The sequence below is a fragment of the Cynocephalus volans genome, chromosome 2, assembly GCF_027409185.1.
Source record: "Cynocephalus volans isolate mCynVol1 chromosome 2, mCynVol1.pri, whole genome shotgun sequence".
Taxonomy (NCBI): domain Eukaryota; kingdom Metazoa; phylum Chordata; class Mammalia; order Dermoptera; family Cynocephalidae; genus Cynocephalus; species Cynocephalus volans.
This window is the reverse complement of record NC_084461.1, coordinates 225,744,065-225,762,377: the sequence shown is the minus strand read 5'-3', so window position 1 is coordinate 225,762,377 and position 18,313 is coordinate 225,744,065. Positions and strand designations below refer to the sequence as shown.

Below are 18,313 nucleotides of genomic sequence, written 5' to 3'. Positions count from 1 at the left end.
ACTGACAGAAGGCATCTGGGCACAGCCACCAGGGGCTGGGCAGGTCAGAGCTCATGCCCTTGGCCCAGACCTCTGGGTTCCTGTCCACACGTGGGTGGCTTGAGCCTCTGTGCTCATCATGATCTCCAGTGCCCCGTGGGTCCACTCCTAGGCCTGTCTCCTCTCCTAGCTCACAGCTACCCAGGCTGAAGTGGGCCGGCTGTGGAAGGCAGTGGCCCTGGGCCAGGCCCTTTCTCTCCTGGGGTCTGGTTTGGGTCCTGCAGTTCAGTTCCTGGACTAGAGCCTCCAGACTTGCATTCTAAGCTGTGTCTGGGCCCCAGGTGGTGCATCAGCTTGTTTAGGGCCCTGGATTTAAACCCTGGCCCTGCATTTCCCCCAGGGGACACAGTTGGGAAAGATGGGCCTGGGGCAGGAGACAGTAGCTGTGCCATTAAATTGTCACTGGGCATTGGCCAAGTCCCATGCTGGTCCAGCCCTGACATTTGGGATTCTGGAGTTCCATATGCCCATATGTACCCCAAATCCATACACTCGGGGTCCCTCCTGCCTCAGGCCTGGTGGCTCTTGGTCTGGCTGGGGCCAAGCAGCCCCAGCAAGTCCCAGGTTGAGCCCAGCAGCCCCTTCCCTACATGAATCCTCATGGATTCAGGGGCAGCAGCTACATGAGTGGGAGCCGTGGGAGAATGGGGTGAGGGAGGGTCATCAGCTGTGCCCTGTAGAAAGACAAGGCCCGCAGAGCCAAGATGTGCAGAGCAGAGCCGGCCTTCCCGTCTCCCTTCTCCTGCAGGTGGGGGATGGAAGCATCTGTCTGGGCAAGGGGACGCAGTGGCCCCTCCACCTGCCTCCTCCCCTGCTCTTTCCCCACTCACTGCAGAGGCCGCTCCTTCAACACTTGGCTTGAGGCTTTTTCTTGGTGCTTCTTCCTGAACTCTCCTGGCACCCCCCTCATTCCTGCCCAGCACCCAAGGAGATCGTGCCACAGCCATGGCAATGTAGGCGCCCCCCAGCCTGAATCTCACAGTGGGCAGCGAGGGCTGCTGGGTGGAGGGGCCGGTGCAGGGGCAGAGAGGGCAGCAGCCAGTCAGTGCACACAGTGCCTGCCCTGGGGTCAGGTCAGCTGTCCTCATCTGTGCAACCCACAGTGAGGCAGGCCAGCCGGGAGCTCGGACCTGGGAGCCAGGTGCCCCCGTCTGCAGGTTTCTCATCCTCTCTCCATTGCCAAGGGCTCCCTCAGCGTCCAGGCCTCCCTCTTCTCCCCCACACACCCCCCTCCCCTAGATCCATTCTCTACATGGTGGCTGGGTCCACATCCCTCCACCCTGGGCTTTCCATCACCCAGCCCCACACCCTCCACCTGGCCCCGTTCCCTGGCCCCAGCTTCACTGGCCTTCTCTTGGAAGCAGGAAAACACCCAGCTCTGGGCCTCTGACAGCCTGGGCCTCCACAGAGCTCCCACGTGAGAGCTCTCCCATCCCCAACTCCAAGGCTGCTGGGCTCTGAAGAGGCCTGACCTGGCTTGACCCACCCTGCCCCCAGGGCAGGGAAATCCTTCAGGACGTATCAGGAGCTAGGGCTATGCATCTGACCATTAGAGGTTCTAAAAGTCCAGGTCCCTGTACCCTACCCAGGTGGCATTATTTAAAGCAATCTCCAACCTTAAAACCAGGTCACACAGGCACAGAATGGAAGAGGCTTGGGTGACAGAGGTTCAGAATGGACCACAAGCTCACTGAGAGTGAGCATTGGGACAGACCTTTACAAAGCCCCAGATGAAGGAACTCCTGTGCCCTGCCTGGGCAGAACACCTCTGAGGAACTCTCCCAGCTGTGGTGATGGGTCTGGGCAGGAGCTGGAGGGACTGAGCGTGTTCTGCCCTGAAGGAGACCCTGCGAAGGCCAGAGCTGCAAGCGTGTACCAGGGGGCCTATCTTGGGGCAGAGGAAGACCTTGTCTGTGAGGGCAGATGCAAGAAGAAAGGACAGAAGCTCCATGGAGGCCAGAGTTGGCTTGACGCAGTAAGAACTTTCTAAGAAAAACTGTCCCAATGGGTCAGGGAGAAGAAAACCCCCAAACAGCCCTGGGGTGGGGGTGAACCATACCTCCCCCATTCTCAGCCCCTAAGAGCCCACCGCACTTGGACTTTTAGTGTAGTTGACTCCACCCAGGGGGTGAGCCCAGGACCTGGGTAAGCCATAGTGATGGGTTAGGAGGGGCACGGGCCCATGGCAGATGAAGGAGATTCGCTCCCCTGTCCCCAAAACCTGAGAGGAAGTGGGGCTGAGCTGCTGGCCATCTTGCCGCTGACAAAACCTAGGGGAAACAGAGGAAACAGCCAAGAGACAGAAGCTATAGAAAGCTTGGAGTGCTGGCTGCAGCCATGCCTGAACTGCTTTAGCCTGGCAGCCAGCAGAGGCTTCTTTTCTTCTGCCTGGGGCAGGTTCATGAGCACCCGTAGCAGAAGCAGCCCAAATGGATGTGAGCAGGCAGCCATCCCCAAGAGCAGACCAGGACTGCTGGGGTGACTTTGTGCCCTACCCTCTGCCCATTGGGAAGGCTGGTTGAGCACACATGTGCCAACACGGGCAACCATCTGCCCATCATCCTGTTGCCAGGCTTCCTGGGCACTGGCCACCCTGCACACTGCAGCTGGAGCCCTGGGAGGAGCCCTTGCAGGACTAAAGGACAAGTGGCTTCATCTGCACTTGCCCCCAGCTCCTGGAGCTCACCTGTCAAACAGGGGCTTCTCCCCACAGTCGAAGGAATCCTGCAGGTCCCTCACCAGGTTGGCCTGGCCCGGCAGGCGGAAGAGCCCCTCCTCGGAGAGGCCGTGTTCCCGGATGAAGTCCACACACTGCTCCACCAGCAACGGCGCCAGGCGGGGGCCATACTTCTGCTCATGGTGGACTGTGTCCTCCAGGCGCTGCCCAAAGATCCCTGGGCACAGAGAGGAGCTCATCACACCCTCTGCCACCCAGCTCAGAGGTGAGCATAGGGTGCTTAGGACAATGGAGAACGGCAGGTATTGTAAGGGCCAAAGGTGCCTCCTCTTGAGGAAGCAAATTAGACATTGGGAGGACACACACCAGGAGGCTGGACCCAGGCACCTGTGACAGACACTAGAGGACCCACACCATGAAGCTGGACCCAGGCACCTGTGACAGACACTGGAGGACGCACACCAGGAGGCTGAACCCCGGGCCCCTGTGACAGACACTGGAGGATGTATACCAGGAGGCTGGACTCCAGGCACCTGGGGACGGAGGGCAGGAGGGAGCAGGAGGCACTTGGCCTTGCCTGGCCTGTGGAGCTTGTCCAAGCTGGGAACAAATGGTCCTCGGGGACCATGCATTATGTATCTTATTGATTAGTTTTGCAGCCACACCAAATGGGAAACCATCCAATGCCCGTCAGCAATAGAATGAGCAGATATCTTGTGGTCGGTTGTAACTTTGGAACACCATGCAGCAATGAGATGGAAGAGGCATAGCTCACAGGTGAAGACAGATGACATATTAATGTGACAAACCGAATCATGGCTCGACATCACTGTCATTAGGGAAATGCAAAGCAAAACCATAATAAGATACCCCCTCATGCCCATTAGGATGGCTCCTGTTGAAAGAACGGAAAATAAAGAACTTGGTGAGGATGTGGAGAAACTGGAATGCTTGTGCGCTGCAGGTGGGAATGCAGCACTGTGGAAAGTAGTATGGTGGCTCCTCAAAATGTGAAAAATAGAATTACCATACGATCCAGCAATCCCACCTTTTGGCATGTACCCAGGAGCACTGAAGGCAGGGTCTCCCAGAGAGATGTTTGCACACCCATGTTCTCAGCAGCATTATTCACAAGAGCTAAAAGCTGGGAGCGACCCACGTGTCCATCAAGGAGTGAATGGATGAGGGAAATGTGGTGCATGTGAGGGGTCTTCAAGAAGTTCACGGAAGGATCGGATTATCTTTTCATTCAATTTTTTCATGAACTTTTTGAAGTATCCTTGTATATACAATAAAATGAAATTCCACCTTAAAAAGAAAGGAAATTCTGACACATGCTACAACACGGGTAAACTTTGAGGACACTATGCGAAGTGAAGGAAGCCAGTCACAGAGGGACGGAGACTGCACGACTGCACTTGCATCAAATTCATAGAGGCAGAGGAGGATGCAGGCGGCCAGGGGCAGGGGGAGGGGAATGGGAAGTTAGTACTTAATGGGGACCGTGTTTCAGCTTGACGACTTGAAAAATGCTCTGGAGGTGGATGCTGGTGATGGTTGCATTATATACAGTTCAGTGTATATTACTGAACTATACATTTTTAAAACTGGTAAGATGGTAAGTTTTTTGTTAGGTGTATTTTAAGAAAATTTTTAAAAATTAAAAAACATAACCAGAAGCAAAAATAGCCAGACCCAGAGTACACAGTGCATGGCTCCATTTATGTAAAGTTAAAAAACAGGCCAAACTAATCTGTGCTTTCTGGCCGGGACACGGTTCCCTCACTGGTCAGTGACCGGAAGGTGCCCGAGGGCTTCTGGGGTGCTGGCTCTGTTCCCTTTCTGAATCTGGCATTGCTCACCCAGCTGTGTTCACAATGAGAAAATCCACTGAACTAGACATTTTGACTTGTACACTTTCTGTATGCTACACTTTAATAACATTTACAAAAACAAAGAAGAAAAGAAAAAAAAGTCAAGGAGAAAAAGATGCAAAACATTTAATACAGGACAAGATAGCAAAGGAGGGACAGAGGAACAGAGAAAGAGAGGAGAGTAGAGGAACTTCTCTCTGAGAAAACCTATGACAGCTAATACACAACTGGGCTAAGAGGTTCCTGGTAGCCCAGGCAAAGAGGGGAGAGGGCTGAGATCCATAAAGCTCTCTATGCCTCAGTGGAGTGCCAGGAGAAACAGACTTCTCCCAGACCTAAACTCTACGAGATCTTTGGAAATGTCAGCATTATTCATATTTACAGCACACAGACCTCCCTTGCAGGGTGGCTTTTGGGCTGTGCCAGGGGCATGGTGCCATAGCTCCATTCTGTCCAGGCATGTGGCTTCTCTGAGACCTGGATAGTGAGCCACCTAGGTGAGGGGTCCAGTTTGTCCTCTGGCAGCCTACTTAACTTCCTCCATAGAAAGCTGTTCTGAAATAAGATACATGGGTCCCTGATACAGTGCCTGGCACCAAGCAGGACTCAGGAAATGCTCCTCCTCACCCTACTGGACAAAGTGTACAGAACCTGGAGGATGGAGACTCTTCCCTTCTACAAAATGCACCTATGTGGTGTGTGCCTGGTGGATGCCATTAATGCTTCAGGAAGAAGTGTGTGTGCAGGTGTGTGCGGGTGCATGCGTGCATATGTGCACACACATGCACGTGGGCTGGGTGTGTGAACATGCATGTGCATATGTGTACACGTGGGCTTGTGTATGTGCACGTGCATTTGCATGGGGGCGTGTGAGTGTAAGGACAGTAGCTAATGCGTGGTGCTGTGGTGCCACGTGCTGTTTTGAGCACCTTACACACATCAACACGTTTCATCCTACTCAGCTTGATAACTTAGGGGCTGTTTCTATCATCATCATCTTGACTTTTCAAATGAACAAACTGGGAGGCAGAAGGGTTTAAGAATGTGCCTAAGTTCACCCAGCATGTGGCAGGGTCAAGGTTCAGACCCAGGCATTGTAGATTCAGGTGCAGAGAACTTTCTAGGCCACGCTGCCACTTGCCCCCACGCTGGTGCACAGAAACCAACGTGAGGCATCCACCACCCCACCTTGCTGCCTGTTTCTCCTGTTTTCCCTCACCAGCAATTCCTGAGATGTGGGACATTTGAGCAATTGGCAGAGGTTGCAACATTGACAAGAAAGGAAAGCTGCTGTCTCCTGGGACTTGGTGGGCAAGTCCAGCTGCCGTCAACAGCCTTGAGCACAGGGGTCAGTGCTGCAGCAAGATTCGCATGCTGGTTGCTTGAGGCAGTTCTGAGAAGCCAGTCAAGGAATCCCCAGGGCCCTCCACCAACAGTGCCCTGGCCTCTCTACCTAGCCCAAGAGTGGCCTGGGCTAGTCCCAGGGACACTGTGCCCCTGCTCCCTTTCACCTCACTCAGGACTCAAAACCCATGTTCAACAGGGACCACATGGGCCCACAGATGCACTTGTTAAGCTCATGATGCTTGAAACATTTTTAAATCAGTTATTTAAAATCAAGAGATTTCACTATAAATTTTCACAATGATGAATATGCTGACTACCCTGATTTGACCATCACACATTGTATACACGTATTGAAATATAACTCTGTACCCCATAAATATGTGCAATCAATACATTTCAATTTAAAAATAAATTCCCTTAAAAAAATCAAGAGATAAGAGATATCATATAAAAATCTTGATTCCCAGCTTTTCTTGAAAAATGCAAATATGGTAGCACCAAGCCCGAGTTCTCAAAAGGCAACACTGGCAGAGCTCAGTGGCACCCGCGCCCTTTCAACAGCACACACTTGCCAGTTCTCCACAGTCCCCACCACTCCCTATCGCCTCTCACCCAGCCACGCTCCACTCACATGGCTCTGCCAGGTATTCATTCATCTCTTCTGCTTTGACCTCCAGGGCACAGACTTCCCCCAAGGACACTGGGGCCAGGATAAGTAGAGAAGGGGTCCTGACCCACAGAAGGTGGAAATGGGAAGCCATGCTTGTCATGGCCATAAGTGCCTACAAGAAGCTCAAATGAGAAGGCACAGGACATACATGGGAAAGTCCATGAGCAGAGAGTCCCCAGGAGGACCCGCCTCCTGTCTCCCTCCACACTCCCTCACGCACCTTTCACCTCAGCCCTGCCCACCACCCACGGGTCTTGAGTACGTCTCCTTCCATGCTGCCAGCCCGCACACGGGCACAGCCTTCTGCCTGCGTGCGTCTGCAAATTTCTCATCAGCCCTTGGAAACAGCTCAGATGTCCCCTTCTCTGTGAGCTGTCCCACATCCTCCTTCAGTGCTCTCTCTCCAGTATGGCAACCCTGACCCCCACGTCACAGACAGTGTGAGGACACTCTCCTCTGTTGGCCCCTCACCCCTGCCCAGGGCCACCTCCCTCTGCCCAGTGCCGAGCCCCTGATGGGGTTGAAGCAGAGGCTGAGGACAGCCGAGTGAAGGAAGGTAAACACACCATCCAGGGCCATCTCCCACCCCCACTTACTGTGTTGATCTGCCCACCCTCAGCTCACAGGTGACTGAAGGTCACGGTCAGGGAAGAGAACTTCAGCATTCTCCCTAGAAACCCACAAGGCTCGGGAAATTCCATCCAGCCTCCTCTTGGCGGCAGCCCTTCCTGCTCTCCCAAGTCCCGCTGTCCGTCTGTCCATCCATGTTTCCATCACTCTTGCACTCGTGCCTGGCCCCACTCTGGGTACCAGAGAGCTTCAGAGCTGCCCCGAGGGATGTGAACATATAAATCTATAAATCGCACTAGGGCCTCCTCTGCTGAAAACCCTGCCTGACACCCCACCCCCTGTTCAGGATAAAGTCTAAAACTTGGCAGGCGGGCAAGCCCTGTCCCCACCTCCCTCCGCCATCCTCCAGGCTGCAGAACCTGGGCCACCCGACTGTTCCCACAGTGCCCAGTCCAGGCAGTGCCCAACTCCAGCACAGCCACCACCCCCCCCATGAAGCCTTCCTGACCCTGCCCCCCCAAAAGAGGGCTATGAGAGTCAGGAAAGGGAAGTCCACAGGACTCTGGTACGTCTAAAGAGAGGAGATTCCAGGGAGGAGGTGACATTGGAACCAAGGTCTAAGAATGAGCAGGAAGTAGCCAGGTGGGTGGGCTCGGAATGAGCCCTGGGGTTGGAGGGTCAGGGTGAGGGGGCGTGGCTGAAGAAGAGGCTGGGAGCACAGCAGAGCAAGACCCAGGGGCTGTGGTGAGCAATGACCCCATATGTGTCCCTCAGGTGCCTGGAGGCCTCCAAGTGCTAAGCTTCTACCTGGCACAGGGGTTGGGATGGGGTAGGGGTGAGGAAACAGGCAGGCAGGTGGTGTTCAAGTTCAAAGGCCGCAGAGACAAAGATTCTAAGTCTGTACCAGCATTGGTCTGGGTGCACATCCTAGCTAAACCATTGAGAAGTAGAGTGGCCTCCATTTCTGGGCCTCAGCCTCTCCATCTGTAAAATGGGATGATCACACCATCTTCAAGGGCTGCTATGAAGACCAGACTGCCCTGAGGCCCTTCCCTGGGCACTGCCAGGTCCTGAGACTGAGCCCACATTCCCAGCAAGGCCAGGTGGAGCTCTGCCTTGGAGCTTGTGCAGGCTTCAGGTGTGAGCTGGCCCTCCCTCGCCACCCTTGGAAGGGAGACGGCTGCGGAGCCTCATTCCAGCCCAGCCTCCCACTGGAGGTACCCTGCTCTCAGGCTTCAGGGCCCTGCCCCCCGCTCTCCTAGCCAGGGTCTCTCCAGCAGGGCCTGGCCCCGCCGCTGTGCTGAACTCCCTCAGCCCTCCTGGCACACTTGGAAGGGAAGCCTTGCCAAGAACCAGTTCCAGGTTTGTCGGGTTGCTGGAAACCCAGCCAGCATGCGGGTTCCTCGAGGTCCCAGCCCACGCTCCTCACAATGCACTGGCTCTGCCACTGGAGAGGAAACTGGCAGAGGCTGCTTCTGCTCTTGATGAACTTGCTGCTGGGCTCAGAGTTGGGTTGGGCCCCCTCCTCTGCCAGCTGCTCCCTGGCAAAGTCGTCCCTCACTCCCCGCTCCTGGAATCCCGTGTAGGAGCAGGAAGCCACTGGCCAAGCAGTCAGCTGGCATTCTCGGTGACCTTGGGCAGTGTCCTCATCCTCTCTGAGCCTAGGCTCTGCCACTTCACAGGTGGCGAGCACCCACAGGGAGGCACGCCACACCAGGCACCTGGAAGCCGGTGCTTACTACACATGGCTTTCTCCTGACCCTTGGGGGTGACCCAGCAGGGTGGGATCCCAGGGCCCCCGCAGGAAAAGGAGGCTGCTGGGATTCCCTCTTGGAGCAGATCCCGGAGCAGAGCTGAGCTGGCTGGTCTGCTTTGGCCATACTGCCTGCTTTGGGCTCTTTCCAGTGGAGGGCAAGACACAGACAGGGAAGAGGCACAATGAGAAAAATAATTCTAAAATTCTCTCTAGAGTCACACACTTTGGTAATTCCACAGTTTCCCTCTTAGCTCCAGCCCTTCCTACTCTCTAGTCTCCTGTCCCAGATACCAGCCATCCCCCAAGCATCCAGCCACCCGACTGTGACCAGCACTTCTGCAGGACCCTGCTCTAGGTTCCACGGAGCCTCAGAGCGGCCCGACGGCTGTGATGGTACAAGTCCCACCGGCCTGAAAACCCTTCCTGCCGCCCCCGCCCATCCCGACCTGCAGAGACACAGCCAGGGGCTTCCGGGCCCCAGGACAGAAGCGACTCCGTCCTCCTGGGGGTGGCCGGCCCCACGGGTCATAGCCCCCGGGGCTCGGTGGGGGTGGGGAGGGATCCCGGGCACGTCCCCGCACCCCTCCTCGACTCAGTGTCCCCATCGCTGCACGCGGGCCGCCCACCCCCGGCAGGAGACCTCGGACACGCACGCCCCCCGCGCCCGGCGGCCGCGGCGACACCCCACACGCCCCCGGCTCCCCGCCGAACGCACGCGCGGCGCTCCCGTCGCCCGCCGCGCCGGTCCCGGTCCCGGGTTCGAGGCCTCCCCGGCCCCGAGTGGCCGCTCCCCCGGCGGGCCCCGGGGCGCCCGCACCCTGTCCCGCCCCTACCTGGGGCGGCGGGCGCGCAGCAGGCGGGCAGGCGGCAGGGCGGCCGCGGGCAGGCGCGGCACCGGGACAAGGCCCGCGCGGCCGGCAGCAGGCCCATGGCGCGCCCGGGCGCGGCGGCGCGGCGGCGGCTGGAATGCCCGGCACGCGCGCAGGTAGCGTCTTGCCCGCCGCCCGCCCGGCCAGCGCCGCCCCGGGCCCGGAGCCTGGGGCCAGGGAGGGCCCGGGACTCGCGAGCGCCTGAGACACCGCCCCCGAGGTCGGCCCGGGGAAGAGCTCCACTTTCAAAGATCTTGCACCCCTTTCCCTCATGCCGTGGGAGTCCCAGCAGCTCCCGCGCTCGGGGAGCGCCCCCTCGGCTCTCAGCCTGGGGGCAGGGGTGGCAAGGAGGCCCGGGAAGGTTCGGTAACTGGGTCTGGGCCACCCGGCCAGGAGGGTGCTGAGCCCAGGTCTAAAGCTGGGCTGCCGGCTTCAGAGGCGCGCTCTGGGCTCCAGCCCGCCAGGCGTCTGCCCTGCCGGGGCCAGGCCCCTGGTGCCAGGGACGGTGGTGTGGACTTGACATATGGTATCTCCTTGGGCAGCCCTGAGAGGCGAGTATTAACATCCCCATTTTCCAGACAGGGCACAGGGGGGATTATGTGATTTGCCTAAGGTGGCATAGGTGGTAAGTGACAGGTCTTCATTCAAGCTTAAACTGTCTTTCTGCAAAGCCTATGTTCTTCCCGGGTAAGTATCCTGAGAAGAGCCCAAATCCTATACTTTCAAAGTGTGAGGACCTGGGGGAGGGTGGACAGGGTGGAGCACGGGGTGGGTACCTAGTGTTGGCACACACCAGGAGGCAGGTGGACAGAGAAGCAAATCGGGGCTGGTGCAACCCCAGCCAGGAGGGCTGGGGTCCCAGGGGGTCCGTGGGCAGAATCCTGTAGGGGAGGGCCCTGGAGGCCCTGGGACTGGAAGGGGCTGGAGCCACTCCCAAGCTGAGTGTGCGGGGCGGGGCCAGCCTCTTGCTGGTAGTAAGCAGGGCCTGGCCTAGAGTCAAGCAAGTGAGGGACTCACTGCGGGTACAAAATTTGAAAGGCACCTGAAACCTCAGGAACCCAGATAAATATTTTATTGCAATTATTATTATTATTATATTATTTTTTGGCACCTGGCCAATAAATGAGATGGAACCCTGGACCTTGGTGTTATCAACACCATGCTCTAACCAACTGAGCTAACTGGCCAGCCCCACATTGCAATATTTTTAAGAATAAAAATTAATACTAAAAAAATTCCATGATGAATGAAATATCAAAATTTTAAATAAAGACAGGGTCAGCCCCTGCTCTCACACAGCCCTCGAGAGTACCTCATCTTCATCCAACCCATGCATCCTGTCCTTATTTCAAATTTCGATATTTTATTTATCATGGACACGGTCGGCTGAATAATGACCCCCCCCCCCCCCCGCAAGATGTCCATGTCCTAATCCCTGGAACCTGTTACCTTACACAGTAAAGGGGACTTTGTAGATGTGATTAGGTTGATGGAGGATTATGCTGGATTATCTCGGTGGGCCCAGTGTAACCATAAGGGTCCTCGTAGGAGGGAGGCAGAGGGAAATTTGACTACAGAAGAGACGGAGGAGAGGTGAGGACAGAGCGGAGACTAAAGTGGCTCCTTGGAGACTCCAGAAAGAAAAGCGGCCCTGCCGACACCTGGACTTCAGCCTAGGAAGACTCCGTTCTCACTTCTGACCTCCAGAACGGTAAGAGGATAACTTTGAGTTGTTGTAAGCCAATAAATTTGTGGCAATTTGTTAGAGAAGCAATAGGAACCTAATACAATGGATTTTTTTTTGCATTAATTTCCACTTTCTAAATTACAGTAAAATATTTATCTTGATTACTGAGTTTTTTGGTACCCCTTTAAATTTTGTGGCCCAGGCCAGCGAGGCCCCCAAGTCCTGGCCCTGATACTAAGTGTGAGGTTGGTGGCTAAAGTCCTCCCAAGACATGGTGTGTGAGGGATAGGGGGGCTCAGTTTCCCCCTTTCCAGAGTTCATGGGACCAGGGGGCCACACACACAAGCCAAGGAATGTCCTGCCCTAAACCTACCTGAAAAGCCTGGGGGCTCCCATGGCCCAGGGATTCCCCGGGTCTGAGCTGCCGTGTCCACGTTAAAGAGGAGAGGGTCAGAGGGCTCCATAGAGGTACCTACCTACTCCAGGGGCAGGTGGGACCCTCTCAGGTAGGCAGGCAGGCTCTGGTGCTGACTTGCTTTCTTCTCTCCAAGCCTCAGTTTTCCCACCTGTGCGGTCAGAGTTAGACCTACCAGTGTCTAGGGAATCCCCTTCACCCCCACCCAGGTTTGCCAGCCTGAAGCTGCCACTATGTAGAGGCTGGCAGGCACTACCATGATGAGCTCCAGGTTAAGCCCTGGCCCTGCCAATACTTGCCCTACCTTGGGGGTGGTTTTTAGCCATGGGGCCTGTTGGGGATGGGTGTGCAGAGGTAGTTATGAAACTGCCCTCTTGGGGCAGGTCTGGGGAGCTCAGGAACTGAGGGTCTGTCCTCTCATACAAGCAACCTGGTGACAGGTGACCTCCAGGTTGGGTGGCCCTCATCTCTGAGCTGTGTGTCCAACGGGCCCTGGGCTCCGTTAAGAAGACTCAGATCTAGAGGCCACGGTCCTCTGAGGCCTGCCTGGCAATGGCATCCAAGGATGAGCTTGCTCTGGGGGTATCCCCTGCGCCCAGCCCCACTGTGTGCTGTTAGGCAAGTTGCTGAACCTCTCTGGACCTCCCTGCCCCCTCCAGACTGTATCAAAGCCGGGCAAGAGTAGCCCACGGCAAGTATGAGCTTTCTCCCTCTTCCCTCAGAGTGGAGTGGGCTGAAGCCCTCCAAGGCTGCCTGGAACAGGCTGAAAGCCAGCAATCGCAACCACAGGACACCTGAGGCCTCCCAGCATCCTGCTCTCCAGAGCAGGTATCCAGCAACTGGGCTCTGGGCTCCAGCAGTCCTGGGTTGGAAAGTCAGCTTCCCACCTATTTCTTTGTGACCCAGACAAATCACTGAAGCCTCCTTGATGCTCTCTCCTCACCTGTACAGGGGGACATAACGGGACTGATTTCCCAGGGCTATTGTCAGGCTCAGTAGGGATGCACAGCCCAGCGTGGAAACACTGGGGTCACCGGGGACCCTGCATCGCTGGCACACACCCTGCACCGGTGAGGGGTCCCAAGCATGCTTCTGGTGCTCCCCCACCCTTCCAGCTCAGGCCCCCATTTGCAATAACTGGGACACACTCTTCTGGCCCTGTGATCTGAGCTCCGTTCAGCACAAACTGAAGCCAGGCTGGCCATGCTGAGGGGTGCTCGTCCCAGCGGCTAGGAGAGACGGAAGGCACATGGACCCGCGAGCTGGTTAAGAGGCAGTTGAATAGTCAGTGCCCTGAACGTCACAGGAAGCCGTGGTAAGCAGCCCCTGTAGATCACCCTGGCTGGCCGGCCAGGCTTGCCCACAGTAAGGCAGCTGTGTGGCCTTTGTTCTCCTGGTAAATATCCCGGGCTCCCTTGCTGTCCTCCAGGGGGGCTATGGCTGGAGGCTGTTTCCCCTGCCTTAGGGATCCAAGCTCACAGGCTCCTGGGCTATTGAGAGGAGAAGCCTTGAGGGCTACAGGGGAAGGAGGCCCGAGGGGACTGTGAACCAACCCCTACCCAACCCCTACACCCAGGAGAGGCCAGATCCGCCCTCTAAGAGCCTGGACAGGGTCCAAGGCCTGTGGGAACATCTCCTCCACCTGGCATGTGGACCCTCGGGACCCACTAGAATGGGCAGAGGGCACTGGAAGTGGACGCAAGTGCCCCTTTTGCTGGCTTAGTGACCCAAAGCCCAGCCCAGGTCAGCAACAGTCCTTTCTCTCCTCTTTAGAAGGGCTGCTGGGTAAGGTCCAGGCCTACTGGCTTGACAGGATGACATCAAGGAGAACTGGAAATAAGACTCTGTCTTCTTGAATTTCCCAGCAGGGCTGAGATATGCAGCAAGCAGCGCTAGGGAGAAGTGGTCCACTAGGAACTAAAGCTCAACCACTGGCCTGGCCTAGGGCCAGTGACCCTTGACTCTGAACCTGATTGTGTCCCAGAGCTTCCATTTGGAGATGTCATTCCAGCAGATGATGACCACTACCAGGGGGACTGACGAGGTTGCTTAGTGTCCCTCCAAGTTGTCCCAAGGCTGGGATTTTCTCCACGTCCAGTGTCTTGACAGTGGCCTCAGGGAGCTCCGTTTGTGTCCTCTTCCTTTCCCCCATGATTTCTGAGGAAGCTGAGCCAGCAGAGTTGGCTCCCCTGGGTCTGAGGAAAGTCTCCAGAGCCACTCATGGCCACGCTGGGGCAGGCTTGGGTAGCGCAGCTCTGATGACTACAGCAGACCTGCTGCCTGGTCCCTCGTGCCCCTCCCCAGCTTAGAGCAGTCACTCTGGGCAGGGATACCATACCCCAGCTGGGCTCCTTGCCCCAGGACTGCGGCCCTGTAAAGTTGAGACCAGCAGCTTCTGGTCTTTGCTGGGCAGTGCCTGCTGGCCCGCAGATGGGATAGTTACCACGTGGCTACTTACTGAGGTCTACCCTGGCCCATAGACTCCTGTATCCACTGCCCACTCAGCATCTGCACTGGTTAATGACTCACAGACATCTCAAATGTGTCCAGCAGAGCTATGGTCTTGCCACAGCTCCCAAACCTGCTCTACACAGAGTCTTCCTCTCTTGTTAATGACAACTCTGTCCTTCCAGCCGCTCAGCCGGTCACCTTAGAGTCAACCTTTGCTGCTCCTGGTCTCACTCCCGCATCCAGGAGATCTTATCGGTCCTGCTTTCAAAGCAGATTTGGAATACAGTCCCTCGCACCATTCCCCACCACAGTGACAGCACCCTCCTCTCACACCTGCATTATTGCAGCCACATCTCTGGCTTCCCCTTGAACCTCCTGGGTCAGCAGTCAGAGTGGCCCTCTTAAAGCAGGGGTCAGATCGCAGCACTCCTTGGCTCACAGCCCTCCAACATCCTCCTTCCCATCCCATTAAGAGTAAAAGCCAAAGTCCTGACAGGGGCCAGGAGCCCTCTCCTTCTGGCTGCCACCTGGCCCCTGAGCTGGATCCAACTCACATCAGATGTTCTCCTGTGCTTGCCAACACGTCCACCCTGTGTCCCCTGGGCTCACCCCTCACCTCTTTCAACACTTTGAACAATGAGATGCCACTTCACACCCATCAGGATGGCTGTTATGAAAACAAAAATAGAAAACAAGTGCAGAGGGGGATGCGGAGAAGCTGGGAGCCTAGTGTGCTGCTGGTGGGAATGTAAGATGGGGCAGCTGCCATGGGGAATGGCATGGCTGTGCCCCAGAACGCTAAACACAGAATTACCACATGATCCAGCAATCCCACTTCTGGGTATGTAGCCAAAATAATTAAAAGCTTGGACTCAAAGGGATATCTGCACACCCGTATTCACAGCAGCATTACTCACGATAGCTAAAACATGGAAGTAACCCAAGTGTCCATCGACGGATGAATAGGTAAGCGAAATGTGCCGTACACATACACTGAAATATTATCAAGCCTTAAAAAGGAAGGAAATTCTGACAGACACTACAATACCTTGAGGACATTATGCAAAGTGAAATAAGCCAGTCACAGAAGAACAAATACGGCATGACTGCACACTCACGGAGGTACCTAGAGCCATCAAATTCAGAGGCAGAAAGTAGAATGATGGTTGCCTAGGATTGTAGGGAGGAAAGAACAGGGAGTTACTTAAAAGATACAGAGTTTCAGTCTGGAAAGATGAAATAGCTCTGGAGATCGATGGCGGTGACGGGTGAGCAGCAGCGTGAATGCGCTTAATGCCCCTGCACTACTCTCTGCACTGTCCGTCTACTTCCCTGCCGTGTCCTCCGCCTGCACGAGGCAGATCCTCAGTAAGTGCTTGTTAAATGAATGAGGTCTGCTTAGTACTGAAAGAGTACTTTACGTCCATTTTCTCTCTCAATTCTCATGACAATCTTGCAAAGAATATATTTTTATGCTCACTTGGCAAACAAAGACACAGAGGCACACGGAGGGTAAGCCCAGGGTTACAGAGCAAGCAAGTGGCAGAGCCAGATCACACCCAGACCAAAGCCTGCTGCCAAAGCCTCACTCTGCCTCCTCTCACAATTCAATGCAATGGGCTTTGCTAAGCCCCTTTCCCAGGCACATAAATCCCAGGCTTTGAGGGGCTTGCAGGCTCTCTCCAAATAACCAGGCACAGCACGCGCACATACGATCACCCACCGGATGCTGAGGCGGCCCTGGGAACCTTGTGACCATCGTCCTCCTTCTCGCTCTTCTCAGAGCTGGCAGTGAGGTGCTGCCCCCTGTGTCCTACTGGGGCCGTGTTCCTTGAACTGGGCACAGGAGTCCAGAGATCCATTTGGGGAGTGCGGCAGGGGAGGGCCTCTTAATAATATCAGGTCTTCTGATCCATGGCCGTAGGATGTGTTTCCACTTACTGAGGGCTTCTTTAATCTCTTTTAACAATGCTGCCATTTTCAGAGTATGCGTTTTATACTTTTTTTGTTAGATTTTTATTCTTTTAGATGCCACTATAAATGAAATTTTCCTTATTTCATCTTTAGTTTGCTCATTGTTACTGTACACAAGTACAGTTTATTTGTATATCCTGATCTTGTATACTGCAACCTTGCTAAGTTTTTAATTGGTTCTAGTAAATTTTTTATTGGATTTCTTAGGATTTGCTGTGTGTGTGTGTGTGTGTGTGTGTGTGTGTGTGTGTATGATCATGTTATCTGCAAATAGAGATACTTTTACTTCTTACCTTCTAATCTTGATGCATCTTATTTCATTTCCTTGCCTAATTGCCTGGATAGAACCTCCAGCACAATGCTGACTAGAAATGACGAAGGCAGGAATCCTTGTCATATCCCAGCGTCTGGTCTTCCTCTGTTAAGTATGATGTTATCTGTGGGTTTGGGTCTTTATAGATCCCTTTATCAGGTTAAGTTCCCTTCTAGTCCTAGTTTTTGGAATGTTTTTATCATTAAAAGTTGCTAAATCTTATCAAAAACTTTTTCTGAGTCTACCGAGATGATTGTGTTTTTTGACTTTTATTCTATTGATGTATTATGTTAATTCATTTTCAGATGTTAATCTACCCTTGCATTCCTGGGATAAATTTCATTTGGTCATGGTTTGTAATCCTTTTTTACACTGCCGGATTCAATGTGCTGGTATTTTGTTCATGCTTTTGGCATCTATATCCATAAGAGACATTGGTGGTCCAGCAATAACTCCGTCTCTCCTGCACCGTCAATCTTTTGCAATGCTGTTCTGTCTTCCAATTTAAAAAAATAAACAAAACCCCCTCGTTACCCAATTTCTCCCTCCAGCTACCATCCCATTTCTCTCTTTCCCTTTACAGCAAGCTTCTTGAAAGAGTGGGCCATGCTCACAGGCCAGTCCTGCTCTTATGCTTCCTCACACCCACTGTTATTGGGCTATGCCCCAGCACTCCACCAAAGCCACCCTGTTCAAGTCACCAGTGAACTATGGGCATCAGTCCCCCTCTGGTTGATCTAGCAGCAGCACTTGCCATAGTTGATCATTGCTCCTCCTCTTCTAGAACACTCTCTTCCCTTGGCTCAGAAACCCTGCTGCTCCTGGGTCTCTCTGCTGGCTCCTCCTCCACTCCATGACTTCTCATCTGGGGTAGCTCAGGGCTCAGCCTTGTCCCTACACACCTGCTCCATGGTGTCTCATCCAGCCTCATGGCTTCAAATTCCATCCACGTCCTGATGGCCCCCAAATTCTCTTTCTAGTGCAGGACTCTCTCCTGATCTCTAGACTTTCATATCTAACTGCCCACTTGACATCTAAACATGAGCATCTGATAGATATCACAAACCAGGCTCCAATCTTCCTTCCAAACAATTGCAGCTCCTGTGGCTGTTCTATCTGTTTGTGGCTAACGCATCCTTTAGTTGCAGAAATCAAAACACCCCAGAATTACCTTAACTTCTCTCATTCATTCTCTTGCACCTCTCATCTATCCCAGCAGGGAAATACTACTGGCATTTCTTTCAAACTAAATCAAGAATTCAGTTACTTCTCATCATGGCTACCATCCTGAGCTGGGCTGTGCCCACCTCTCCCCTGCATCTTTGTGGAAGGGGCTCCTGACTGGTCTCCCTGTTTCCACCTTGGCTCCCTTTCATCTGTTCTCAGCAAGGCAGCCAGAGGGGTCCTGTTAGACCTGAGTCAGCTTCTGCCACTTCTTGGTTCACAGCCATGGGGTGCCAAGGGCTCCACGGTGACGATGAGGTCCCACTCCCTCTCGGGCCGCTCTCCTCTGTTCTGGCCACTCTGGCCTCCTGGCTGCTCCTCCAGTGTAGACACCCCGCCTCTGGCTGTGCTGTCACTCCCTTCAACTCTTTCACTCAGGCACCCCCATCACTCCCGCTTGCCCTGCCCACCCCCTCTGCCTCTGCTGCACCCACCACCATCTAGCCC

At 54.6% G+C, this 18,313-nt stretch overlaps 1 protein-coding gene across 1 annotated transcript in view; it reads right to left on the bottom strand.

Annotated features, from left to right (window-relative positions):
• The window catches only part of ARHGAP22 (Rho GTPase activating protein 22), a 144,229-nt gene that overhangs the window by 21,829 nt on the left and 104,087 nt on the right, over positions 1–18,313 (bottom strand). Inside the window, exon 6 of the mRNA XM_063087771.1 lies at positions 2,726–2,933. Within this exon, the coding sequence (XP_062943841.1) occupies positions 2,726–2,933 (208 nt within the window). The remainder of the gene's footprint in view (positions 1–2,725; positions 2,934–18,313) is intronic.